This window comes from Polyodon spathula, chromosome 25 (assembly GCF_017654505.1).
Source record: "Polyodon spathula isolate WHYD16114869_AA chromosome 25, ASM1765450v1, whole genome shotgun sequence".
NCBI classification, from domain to species: Eukaryota; Metazoa; Chordata; class Actinopteri; order Acipenseriformes; family Polyodontidae; genus Polyodon; species Polyodon spathula.
In genome coordinates this window covers 23767216-23781166 of record NC_054558.1, presented here as the reverse complement: position 1 = coordinate 23781166, position 13951 = coordinate 23767216, and the positions used below count along the sequence as shown (strand labels likewise).

At 37.6% G+C, this 13951-nt stretch overlaps 1 protein-coding gene across 1 annotated transcript in view; it reads left to right on the top strand.

Annotated features, from left to right (window-relative positions):
* Nucleotides 1-13714, top strand: part of LOC121300278 (serine/arginine repetitive matrix protein 4-like) — a 37574-nt gene extending 23860 nt beyond the window's left edge. Inside the window, exons 2-3 of the mRNA XM_041228780.1 lie at nt 11343-11483; nt 13495-13714. Coding sequence (XP_041084714.1) covers nt 11343-11483; nt 13495-13714 — 361 coding nt within the window. The remainder of the gene's footprint in view (nt 1-11342; nt 11484-13494) is intronic.
* Nucleotides 13715-13951: the final 237 nt, after the last annotated feature.

Genomic DNA, 13951 nt, shown 5'->3' with positions numbered 1-13951 from the left:
TTTTAATTTGGAGTCAAGGTTCAGTAAAACTAAATATTGCATTTGTAACTGGCTGCACTTCTTCTGACCCTAAAACGTTATTCTTTTTTTAATAGTGGTTAGCATAGTGACCCACCTTCTTACATTAAAAAAAATCAATCATAGGGTTTTCATAAAGAGCAAAAGGTATTTCTTCTTTAATAAAAGCCTTAGCCTCTTCTGAAAGCCCAAATACTTCTGAATTCACATTCAGTCATGCTTGATAATTGTTCTTATCTCCAAACCTCAATCCAAATCATCACTATGTGCTCCTGGACTCTTTCTTGTGGTTTAATATCTTCACTTCTGAATGTACTAAATGGATTTTAATTCATGGCAGCTTGTAACAGTAATGGAATAGAAAGGCATTGTTAGCAGTGAAGATTGAGGCCCCGTTTGAGAGAATCAGCTCTAGTCAGGTTCATCTCTGCTGGGATTATAATACAGAGCACCTTCTGACCTGGGCTGGAGGGTATTTGTGCTCATTGCTAATATCAATCAAGCATTGAGTTGGATCATAAAGGTATTTTCTAGTCAAGGTGAATGGTATTGATCATTGCATTGACCATTGGAGGGTCATTTCAACTGGGATACGTTGCTGTATTAGCTCAGTGACCCGTCCAGAGTGGCATCAGTTGAGATGCAGAAGCCTTTGAATGAAGGTATTCAGCACTTCTTGAAGAAATCCAGATATACTTATATAGCGCCCTTGTGTGAATCTTCCTTTTCAGTCTCCAGACAGTTTCAAGCATGTTGACGGCTTTGATTTGACTTTTTAAAGCTACTTACAACAAGCATTCAAGTTCTCTCCTCCACCTCAAACTCAGCTGTCATCCCTACCCAGCGAGAAGAGAGACATGACCAGCAGATAGAAAAGACAATTTAGAAATGTCAGGCCATCATTAACACAGTGAATAAGAAGCAGCATTGTAGCTCACACTAATAGGGTTCAACCAGAAATACGTGATGGACAGACTATAGTTAAGAGTTCATATTGATCTGGCTTTATATTTCCCTTTCTGTTAGGGAGAGAAGACCAGACTGGACCCTTAATTCATTCTGTTTGAATGGCTGTGATTTCACAGAGTGGATTGCTGTAATTTGATTGATGTGCGGTTCACAGAGCTGTGTACAGTGTTGTAATTACAATCTGTGCTTTCGTGATAAAGAAATTAATCACACCATTATGCCATGCTATTTTATCATCAGGCAGTACTCATTTAATAAACCTGCCTCACTTGCCTTCCAAACAATCCAGGTCACTTTAAAGATAGGCAAACATCCATGGGTTTTAGGGGTTATGAGTTTCAATTTGTGATTCTTGTTTTTGAGCTATACAGGTTTAAAGGGAAAGTGAGATGTCTCAGAGTTTGACTAAGAATATTGGAACAACCCTTACATTGTTAGTTAATTTTAGAAGTCAGTATTTAGTTTATGGAAACTATGCTGCCAACTCTATTCAGATTTTGTTGTTTTACATGTTATGATGTTTTACAATCATAAACAATTACTACTAATCTGTGTCTGTGTGCATATGCTGTCAACTAGCCATAATACACTAAAAACAATAATAAAAAAAATCCTTAAGATGTATTCTGAAACTACCATATATGAAGGCACAGTACAATAGAAACAGTTTAGTTGTGTTGCATACATGGCTCCTCTTCTAGGTTTCTATTATATAGTAAGATGTACTGTAGGGTAGATATCCATTTCCAAGTATGTGATATAACTAGAGGCTATGGAGACAGCTGTGATTCTGTTATTAATGTCGATTAATGTTTGAAACATGGCTGGGAACTGATACCATGGACAGCTCATGTACAGAGCAACCATGAGCCAAAGTAGAACTCAAGCAATATATCCTGTTGTCATGGGTAACAACATGAAACAAAATGAGAATAATATATTGGAATCTATTCATAAATAATACTAATAGTAAAATGTAACTGTCTGCATCACAAATTAGTTTGTTTTGTTAACTGGTTCTTCTACATCAATACAATGTTATCCCAGCCACAAGCCTGGTATTGTTTGCCTTTGGCAAAGTGATAAATGACAGTTTGACAGTAGCGGCTGCATTATCTTACCTGGGCTCATTATATCACTAATCTATACGGTTCATAAACCATAGCCATTGCGATATCACTGTCAGCAATGATGAACATGATGGACAGATATCTGTGAAGATGTGCTTTTAGAATTATAATATAGTGGGGCTGGGGGGGTAATTAGAGCAATGAGTTCTGGAGAAGTGTGCATTACCTTCTACATGCTCATTATTATATATTTATTTTAAATCAGACTAATTGCAATGTGCAGAATATTTATCTTTCATTAAATATTAAAATTAATTTTCCTGCGTTTTTTTTTTTTTTTTGTACACCCAGATAACTGCCAGATAGTAGTACAAAATGCATAATGTGGGCAAATGAAAGAATTAATTTGGGGCTTTATATCAGAAAATAAAAAAGCGTTTTAAGATAGTATAGAAAGTAACATCCTTTGCTGACACAGAGATTTGAAAGCAATTCAATACTGGGTACTTCACTATAAGAAAGCCCAAAGTGATTAACTTTTATTCAGAGGAAATTACTTCTTCGAAACTCTTCAGAATGCAAATTTCTAACTCATTTATTTATTTATGTATATATATATTTTTTATTGATTTATTATGTGCATTTGGATAATGAGATGCACACCTTACCCCTATTGACTGAAAATTGGCTCAGGATTCTTGCATCAGATGTGAAGCAATCTTTGCACGTTCTGAGAATCTGAAGATGGAAGACACTGGGAAGTCTTAATTGTCTTGTTGTCACTAAACATTTCAACAGGATGATGCAGTCAATCCCACGGCTTAAGAGCTCACTCTCTTTTCTTGCCTGCTTGGTTTAATTCATGAAACAAATAATAAAGTCACGAGCTGATAATATCATATTGTGAGGGTATGCATATTAACAACAGCAAGCACAAAAGCTTTCATTACAAATAAAAATACAAAAGGTATTCATTGAAGGGCATTGGAGATGCCCTGTAGTCCATATTCCTTCTTTAATTGTCATCCCAAGGATCTGGCCATGCTGCTTGTGGAAATGCTCCTGATTGACAGATTCATGCAGAAGAAACTCATCACACTTGAATGTTTCCTTGAGGAAAGCAAGCCTGCTGGATCTCAATAAATCCTCTCAGAAACACTTCTTCTAGGAAAAGGCACACAATAGCTTCATGGGCATCGATGCAGAGAGATTCAAATCGATATCTTGGATGTGAACTAAAGTATTGCATTTAAGATACAATATAATGTAAAGATCTGTCTTTTTTTCCAAAGGTCAGTTGTAGGGTAAGCTCTTGTTACTGCAGTAGATCAGTGACTAAACCTACTGTAACAGTGGCTGTCAGTGGTATTGAATGACACCATCATTGGCAATAAACCCCACAACTGAGAATGAGTTGCCATTGGAATGTGTGTTTAATAAAAAAGAAACACCAGATACAAAGCTGATTAAAGGGTACAAAGAGCATTAGCCATGTCTGCAAAACTGATTAATACCTGATCAGATCTGCTCTTTTTGTAATTGTTTACTGATGTCTATCCTGCTTTTCTAATTCCCGTTTGAATAAGCTGAATTTAGTTTACTCATTCAAAACTGGAAGCTGAAGACAACCATAATGACCTGCCTATGTGGTGAGGAACACTGGGTTCTGCAGTCATCGCATGGATGGCATGGCAACCAGCATTACTAGTCAAAGATTATATTGTGGCATCTCAGCGGCACTCTACTAGCTTTTGCTTCAAGTACATTGATTTATTTTTCATTAATTAAAAAAAGCTTCATAATGCTGTTAAGTACACTTGTTGTTGCTGCTTACTACATAAGAGAATAAAATAAGCTTTTAAACTGACTTGTCAGTTTTCATGATGGAGAATATAAAATGCATGATGCATGAAATAATTGTACCCTATATAGACTGAGTGGAATTGATCTGGGAAATAAGACATGATGGATATCATCCCAGTGTTTCTAAAGCCTTTTTAAAAAGCAGTTCAAATTCCTGGGATCAAAACCTTTTGTTCAATTGACGTCTCTGGGAGGATCAATTTGTTGCCATTTCACAGGGCAAGACACAACTAATCTGCTCTCTTGTTTTTATTGGCCTTTGGATTCATTTCAAATCAATTCTCATTAGATGCATGTTGAGGTCATTTGATCTTCGACGTATTAATCCTCAACCAGCTCAATCAGATCTGAAATAAAAATAGGGAAATATTCACAGGTAGATAAACAGCTGAACTACAATTTAGAGATAGCTTCCAGAAACATGACATTGTGTGTCAGTATAAGCCCTTTCCCGGAGTCTGCAAAAAGTGGACAAAAATCCAGTTATCTTTTTAAAGAGACCTTTTAATCGGTTTAACAATGGGAGAGGAAGCTCAGCTGGATGTAGGCTAACATGTTCCAGGCCAGCAGGTCGACACCCAGCGAAGTGTGAAGACACTATGTATTCTTATACACATGCAGTTAATGTGATAGGCCTAAGATCTGTTATCCTCTTATTGTAATTCTTCAAGGCTGTGTTGCCGCTGTTGCCTAGATGTGTGTATCCCACTAAACAAATCATGAGGAGAGCTGTAGATAAAATGAAACCTAACATCTAAGAGGTGATTATGTCAGCTTTTAAGAGAAACCTAAACAAAGCTCCCATTTAATTCCAGAAGTGCTTTCAGATTGTCAGTACTGTTTTAGTTTACAAGTAGAACTGCATTTGTTTAAACTCCTGAAGTTGTTCTCCACTCCTGATTCTTCTGTTTTTGAATCAGCAAACTCCCAAATCCACTGTGCAGTGAGAATTGAAATGCAGTTCAGAGTTTGAAACAGGAGGGTGGTAAATATCTGGAAAGCAGATGTGGGATTTCACTGAAAGACCTTTCTGCTTTTTATTTATTTAGACCTTTATAATCTTCTGAATACATTACAAATGCTCTTTGAAAGACTTTAAAGTCTTAACAAAAACATCTGATGTGCTAAGAATTCAATCTTTTGAGATTACCAATTAGTTTACTCTCTTTATGAATAGTACAGTCTAAGTATACCTTTTTCCTGGTTTCCTCTAACAGAAATAAAGACTATACATAATTAATGATGTTGCTTTAGGATTTGTAAAAGGTTTTTGGATTGAGAAATGGCAAAAATTAGTTGGTAAGAGTTTTCTGTTATCCAAATATAGTTTACTGTATGAAAAAAGTAAAAAATATATTTTTTAAGAAGACAAGAAAATTGATATAATTTGGTTCCTTTCAAGCAGAATCACTTCTTCTTGTAGCCCACGTTTGTTTCTTCTGATACTAATACTGCCTTAACTCATGCTCAAACCCCAAAATATATTTTCTTAGCCTATATACTTTTTTATATTCTTTAGGCTGTTCATAACAACCAGCTGAATTCATTTGCAAAAAAAAGAATGATAACGGTTAACACATTTGTAGGTTCAACCGCTGACATGCTTTTTGCAATTTTCTAAATTGCTCGTCTTGTTCAGCAGCACTATTGATTATAAAGTCCCTCCTGCTGTTTCTGACTCTGATTGGTGACCATCTGTCTGCATTTTGACAAGAAAAGTCTGCCACAATGGCAATTATCCTCAAGATGGTACTGCTGGCAAATAGCAGAACCTTCATTTTACCCAAGAGCTGCTTTTAAAGCATATAGTAGAACAAAACATGACAAAATCTCAAAGAGGAGACAAGAGGCAATATTCAACCTGAACAAAACAGGAGAAGATCTCAATGAGGAGACAGGAGGCAATATTCAACCTGAGCAAAACAGGACAAGATCTCAATGAGGAGACAGGAGGCAATATTCAACCTGAGCAAAACAGGACAAGATCTCAATGAAGAGACAGGAGGCAATATTCAACCTGAGCAAAACAGGACATGATCTCAATGAGGAGACAAGAGGCAATATTCAACCTGAGCAAAACAGCACAAGATCTCAATGAGGAGACAAGAGGCAATATTCAACCTGAGCAAAACAGGACAAGATCTCAATGAGGAGACAAGAGGCAATATTCAACCTGAGCAAAATAGGACAAGATCTCAATGAAGAGACAAGAGGCAATATTCAACCTGAGCAAAACAGGACAAGATCTCAATGAAGAGACAAGAGGCAATATTCAACCTGAGCAAAACAGGACAAGATCTCAATGAGGAGACAAGAGGCAATATTCAACCTGAGCAAAACAGGACAAGATCTCAATGAAGAGACAAGAGGCAATATTCAACCTGAGCAAAACAGGACAAGATCTCAATGAAGAGACAAGAGGCAATATTCAACCTGAGCAAAACAGGACAAGATCTCAATGAGGAGACAGGAGGCAATATTCAACCTGAGCAAAACAGGACAAGATCTCAATGAAGAGACAAGAGGCAATATTCAACCTGAACAAAACAGGACAAGATCTGAATGAGGAGACAAGAGGCAATATTCAACCTGAGCAAAACAGGACAAGATCTCAATGAAGAGACAAGAGGCAATATTCAACCTGAGCAAAACCTAAAACCATAGACATTGGTTATCAATGGCGACAAAACATTTATTGCAATTGGTGCAGGATTTGACAGTATCTAAAAAAAACCCCAAACATCCATATTTATTAATTTAGCATTTACCATTATGTTAGAAGGTGTCTGTGTGTGAGTGTGTATTGCTTTGGGTTGCCTTAAAGCAACATGCATTTTATATCCCATTTTGATCCTACTCCACCTCTGGAGAAAGGTGTGCTCAATATTGAATAGTCCAATTTGTGCTATACGTGCATTTTCCAGTTTGTGCTATACGATAACAATTCCAGAGGATTTCACCTGCCAGCATATTTGCAGGGCTTTAACAGATATAAACTGTCCACAATAAACTGAGGTGCTTATAGCTTTGAGAGCCCTGCCATAAATTCCCAGCTTGAAGGTCTATCCCTGATGGAGGAATCGATTTCATTCAAAACTCTCATCAAGAGAGCTTTCAAACTGACATTCAGTCGTGAAGGACCATAAAGCTCTGCAATGACTCCTTTGTAACTATGAATGGAACTTGGGATCAGGGAAAATACTTCTGGAATAAAAGTATCAAGGTATATAACCCAAGCCAAGAGTATGTGTGTGTGTGTGTGTGTGTGTGTGTGTGTGTGTGTGCATGTGTGTGCGTGTGTGTGTTTGTGTGCATGTGCGTGTGTGTGGCATGCATGTCTGTGTGTGTGTCTGTGCATGCGTGCGTGCATGCGTGTATGAGTGTGTGTGTTTGTGTGAGTGTGTATGTGTATGTGCTTGTGTGAGTGATTTTACACAGAGAATTGTGAGGGTCTGGAATCAACTCCCCAGTAATGTTGTTGAAGCTGACACCCTGGGATCCTTCAAGAAGCTGCTTGATGAGATTTTGGGATCAATAAGCTACTAACAACCAAACGAGCAAGATGGGCTGAATGGCCTCCTCTCGTTTGTAAACTTTCTTATGTTCTTATGTTCTTATGTTCTTATGAGTGTGTGTGTGTGTGTGCGCGCATGCGTGTATGAGTGTGTGTGTGTGTGTGCGAGTGCGTTTGTGTGTGTGTGTGTGTGTGTGTGTGTGTGTGTGTGTGTGTGTGTGTGACTTCAATTACATTCAGCAAGCAGCTACAGCCAATTGCATAGGGCATTATTTGTTCCAGGGAGGAAATAAAAGATTGCATTTTGTCAAAAAATGAAGTGTCCTGAGGACGCTTTGAAAAGATTGTATTATAAAGTTCCAGAATGCAATGAACATACCGGATTACATTTTTTATGACTCTGAATTACAGATAATTCTAAACTGACCTGAAGACCATTTATACCAGTCAAACCAAACATAAGGGCTGTGAAATCAAGAAAACTGACTAATAACTCACCCAAACAGTTATATCAATGTATTATTATTATTATTATTATTATTATTATTATTATTATTATTTATTATTAGCAAAAAATTTTCTTTCCCTGACACTCCGTCCGTCCATACAGTCAATGTAAAAGGCACCCTTCCGTGATAACCACTGATTGACTACCCAATGTGTTAGTCATCAAGTCGAAGTTCAGCTAAGGATTGCCATTTCCAAGCTTGTATACATATTGCACGTTAGAATAGCTTATTCCACCTTTGGCTTAAGAATTCTTACCAGAGTATCACTTAAGGACAATTCCTTTTATAAATAATTTATATATATATAGTATATATATATATATATATATATATATTATATATATATATATATATATATATATATATATATATATATATATATATAATGTTTTTTCAAAAAGAAAAACTAGCTCAAGTGTACTTTTAGCCTTCCTGGCGGCCGTGTTGGAGCAAAGGAGTAATCATCATCTGCATTGTTTCAACTGAAAACTTTTTTTAAATATTCGGTTTTGCTCAATTAAGTTATGCTAAGTAAATTTGGAGTAAACATGTCAAATATTTTATTATTTGCAAAATCCAATATAGACATACTCCTTGTAAATTGCTAAACCTTAAAAAGTAGATGAAATGTATGAGCCAGTTTGATACACCTTTCAAGGTTCTTACAAGTACAGAATACTAAATATCAACAACAAAGTCAGCTGAATGTAGAACTGGTGTGGTTTCCTTATTTGGGAAATGAGCAGTTAATTGATAGTAGATTTCCTCCAGGAGTTTGCAGACCAGGACTGCATTGCCCATTCATTACATAAGTAGCTTTGTATATATTTCAACCATTTGCTTAATATTTCAACAATTATTTCAAGGTGATTCCTCTTCCTGCAGAGAGCTACTTTAAATGTCATTAGTCACTATGTTTAATGAGTACCTGTTGGAAAATACCACAGTTACAACATGCAGAACATGAAACAAGTTTCAGGATGGAACAAACTGAAGAGATGATTGGGTTTTCTTTTTGAATTGCAAATGAATAAAGGTGACCAGCACTGTTCTGCAATCTCTGCTTTGTAATGTGTTTTCCTATTGTGTTGAAATGTCATCTGGTTTTGAAATGCATTCCAGCAATTCTCAGCTATATACAGATATGGACAAAAGTTTTGAAATGTCAGTGCTTGTCCTGAGCTGCTAAACAAACCCAGCAGTACTAAAGATGGCTGTTAGAAAAGTTCAATTTGTCACTGAAAAAGCCCTGCCCTGCCCTGCATTTCAAGTCTTATAGATTCATGGTTGTCAAATACCAATGCCTCTTTTTTTCAAGAAAGTTTGTGCAGGTGCCAACCCTAGTGGAAGTGACAGGTAGAGCCTATGCAATCTGAAAGAGACATGCTTGATAATAATAGTAAGTAATACAGCCATACAGAATACTGACTAGAACCACCCATACCATGTACCACTAGTATATTTGCTTTTAGTTTTTAAAGCTGGCTCATGTTTCTGGGATTTCTGTTCTACCTTTATTTTGACAGTTGGATTTCTCCATTTAAGAAATAGACCAAAACTGACTTCAGTACTAAATGATCGCTTCTTTGAAATGTATCTATATGATGTGATTTAGATATGACGTGACTTAGATCTAAGTGAATTCTGAATGAACTGTGTTCTTTGAAGTTGCTCAGAGTGAACTTGGGTGTCAAAAAAAAAGAAGTTCCCATGCTGTGTGCGGCAGTCCAGATCTGCACTGTTTCTATAGATCACGCGGTTTAGTGCAAAACTACAGTATACTATAGTATTGTTTTCATATAAGGTGCGTGCAAGGATTAACAATGACGTAACAAATCATTCATGCCAGGATGTTATTATCTCATTTTTAATATTGCATATGCATTTGCTGACTTTATATCAAGATTATAATTTAAAAAAAAAATTAAATCATATTTCCCATGTGTTCCATACCTACACCAAGAAAAATAAGTTTAGAAATGATACATTGAGGCAATGAATAGAGGAGCTGTGCACAGGCGCCCAGGAGGCAGTGTGGTCCAATGATTAAAGTCCAAGGCTGGTAACCAGAAGGTCCCAGGTTCAGATCCCACCTCTGCCACTCACTGACTCGCTTTGTGACCCTGAGCATGTTACTTAACCTCCTTGTGCTCCATCCTGCGGATGAGATGCTAAATAAGAGTGCTATTGTAAGTGACTCTGCATATAATGCACAGCTCGCAGCCTACCTCTGTAAAGCTCTTTGTGATGGTGGTCCACTATGAAAGGCGCTATATAAAAATGAAAATATTATTGTGTGATTCAGTCTGTGCCTGTTGCAAGGTGATGTGTAAGTATTGATTCAAAAGCAGTTCAGATTGACTTTCTGTCTTCAGTTAAAAGCACTGAGACAAGCTGGTCCCAATGTTTTCTGGATGTATGGGTTTATGAAGGGCTTTTAAGTTAATACCATTATTTTCTTGTACATGATCCCTTCTTCCCCTCCCTTTTATTATTAAACTCCCTTTGTTAAGGCCTCCCATCAATGCCTCACAACCTTGAGATGTGAAAATGAGGCTCGGAATCTCAGGGCAATTGAAGCATGTGAAGGGGAGCTTTTAAACTGACAGCTCATTTGAATGCCGACTTTGGTAGGCTTCAGATTTTATTGGGGTCTTGAATAAAGTGAGTGAAAGGCATGACACACAGCCAGAGGCGTGGGGCGCATAATATAAGAGACAGCTGAGATACAGAAATGTCCCAGAGTATGGTACTGGCTGAGGTACAGAACTATCCCAGTGTATGGTACTGGCTGAGATACAGAAATATCTCGGTGTATGTATATGCACAGTGTATTGTTACTGCAGGCTGTCCAGTGTATGTATATGCACAGTGTATTGTTACTGCAGGCTGTCCAGTGTATGTATATGCACAGTGTATTGTTACTGCAGGCTGTCCAGTGTATGTATATGCACAGTGTATTGTTACTGCAGGCTGTCCAGTGTATGTATATGCACAGTGTATTGTTACTGCAGGCTGTCCAGTGTATGTATATGCACAGTGTATTGTTACTGCAGGCTGTCCAGTGTATGTATATGCACAGTGTATTGTTACTGCAGGCTGTCCAGTGTATGTATATGCACAGTGTGTTGTTACTGCAGGCTGTCCAGTGTATGTATATGCACAGTGTATTGTTACTGCAGGCTGTCCAGTGTATGTATATGCACAGTGTGTTGTTACTGTCGCCTATCCATAAATTAAGCAGATTTGTGAATTATGGAACAGTGAAATAATGAGACTTGTACTGGGAAGATCTGAATTTAGAAACAAGCTGTAAAAGACAGGAACCACAACTATATTTGATTTTAACGACCGTTCTAGCTGGCGAAGCATTTAAATTTCCATTTTATTTTTCTCTAGCAGTGACACATCAAACTGTCAAGCTTACAAAGCAGATGAAGGTAAGCTGGAGCCTACAGTCACGACAGAGGAGACCTCCGACGGGAATGGATGCATCAAAGAAAGGGAAAGCAAGCACCGCAGCCACCACAGGTCACCTAGGTGAGTGGCTTCCATTGGGATTACACAGCCTCGAAACACAATGAAGGAAACCCAGTCAATCAGTATGCATCTCCTTACAGTATCCATGCATAGTGAAAGCATCACTCATTCAAATCCTGCTAAAGGGAAAAAAACAAGACTTACTTAATGACCCGGCACCCAGACTTGCTGAAGTCAGTTTCTAGGCAGCTGCATGTTACTACTTAATGACCTGGCACCCAGGCATGATGAAGTAAGGTTCTAGGCAGCTGCATTTTACTTTCATTTTGGAAAAGATGAAAACCAATTCTAATGCAGTTAATGGTTCCAGGCTGGAACACAAACATAAACATATTAAAACTGAATGTTCATGAGCTAAATCATGATGATTGGGAAAAAAAGGTTAATCATTTTTTTAACATTCAGATTGGTGATGTGCTCTCCAATGTGTGTGTGTGTGTTTTTAAGTGAAGACCTATCTCATTAGTAAATATAGATTATAATGTGAGTCAAAATTTCTGACAATCAGTCTTCCTGCCATATAAATATAGTAAGGTATGATTAATATAGGGAATCATATTGCATTTACCTTTAAATTCCCTAAAGGTATTGCAAAGCAATATCATGTTTTCATATATGAGCCAATTGGCTTGTTGATATGTTCTGTAGTGATTCCTTCAGTAGAGAACGAGAATGCAATGACACAGCAAGCCAGGAGAAAAAGCCCTGGAGAGGAGGAAGTAGGAATTTTAAGGTGTCTAAAGGTTGCGTGAAGGACATTTAGGAACATGTATTACTGGTGTAGCTTGCAAGTGTTTGCAAGAATTTAAAAATGGTAGAAAAATATTGTAATCTTGCTGAACAACTCTGATTCTTATTTATTTATTTTCTTATAGTTTTTTTTGTCTTTTCAAGGTATTGATACTAGGTAGTACAATATCATTTTCTACAGTCTTATAGTTAACACTTCCATACTGACTGGCCAGTTTTGCACAGAAAGCACCAGACACAAGAGACACATCCTCCTTTTTCTGAATGTCTCCTTGTTTTTTAATATACAATATTTACTGCACAAGTCTAGCCATGCATGTTCAGCGACTCATATCTAATTCAAGCCATTTAATTTAATATTTTCAAAACGCCCCCCAGTTTTCATGATAAACTAATTTTCAGCCTCATTATTACCCGAGTGATGTTGTCCAAATGGATTGCTGTTCAAGGCCCCTTATTGCATATCTCACCACCTGAAAGGCCACATTAATAAAGGCTGAGTTGTTTCAAAGGACTCCATTGGCACCAAGCACTCACTGTGCAAATAAAGTGGACCTTTGGAGATTGGATCTACAGTGGAAAAGATGGGATTTGACAAGAGACTCATTTCAATATTGACACATATAAATATATGGAATAAAATTAACATATTAGTGCTAAACACACTCAACCTGCATTTTAATAAGAACAAACTTTATAGTGTTTCTTCTTCAATTCCACTGCACTGGTGCTGCAATGATGGAGTATTAATAGTGCTCTGATTCCACTGCACTGGTGCTGCGATGGTGGAGTATTAATAGTGCTTCAATTCCGCTGCACTGGTGCTGCGATGGTGGAGTATTATTAGTGCTTCAATTCCGCTGCACTGGTGCTGCGATGGTGGAGTATTAATAATAGCTGTCAAGTGCAAAGGGATTAGTGCACTGCTTACTCTTTAAAAACCCAGAGAGCATAGCATTGTGAATGCTTTAGAGCAAAGGAGGCAGAGATGGTGTATTGCAGTTAATCCAGTCTTGAGAAAGTTACCTGTCCTGGCCAGTTTCCTCCAGATAAGAGCTGTTGTTGTTTTTAGAGCTGGGATATTGGGTGTTGGTTTAGTGGCTTCATTAGCTAAAACTGCACTGGCCATGCTTCATGCTAGGGCTCTTGGGTGCACCTGGTGTTTCGATTTAATAATGCTAATAGTTTTTGTTCTATTATTATGGCATAAATAATAGTTGAAAACTAAAGCAAAACAAGTCCTATATATGTCTCTCTGCAGTTTATCCTTTGATGAGGATCTCTCCCCTCCACCTGCACCCAAGGGGAAGAAGAAGAAGAAGAAGAAGAAGAAGAAGAAGAAGAAGAAGAAGAAGAAGAAGAAGAAGAAGAAGTCTGACCACAAGAGAAGAAGGAGGTCAGTGGACTGGCTCACTTTCAAACTAATAACAAGTCCTGGATACCCTTTCATGTGGCTCACAAAAAGCTCAGCAGGGCTCTAATCAGCCGGAGGTATTTTACAGGAAAGAGAACCCTGGTCTACATGTGGAGGGGGTTGTGTCATTGTGAGCGCCTCATCACCTACAATTTGGTAAAAGAAAATGGCAGGTCTGGAGTGTCTCAATATATCTTTACTGCTTTTCAATAGGTCTCCTTCATACAGCCCATCTCCCGTGAGAATGAAGAAAAAGAAGAGCTCAAGGAAAAGAAAAAGAAATAGGTATTTTTCTAACTGTAGT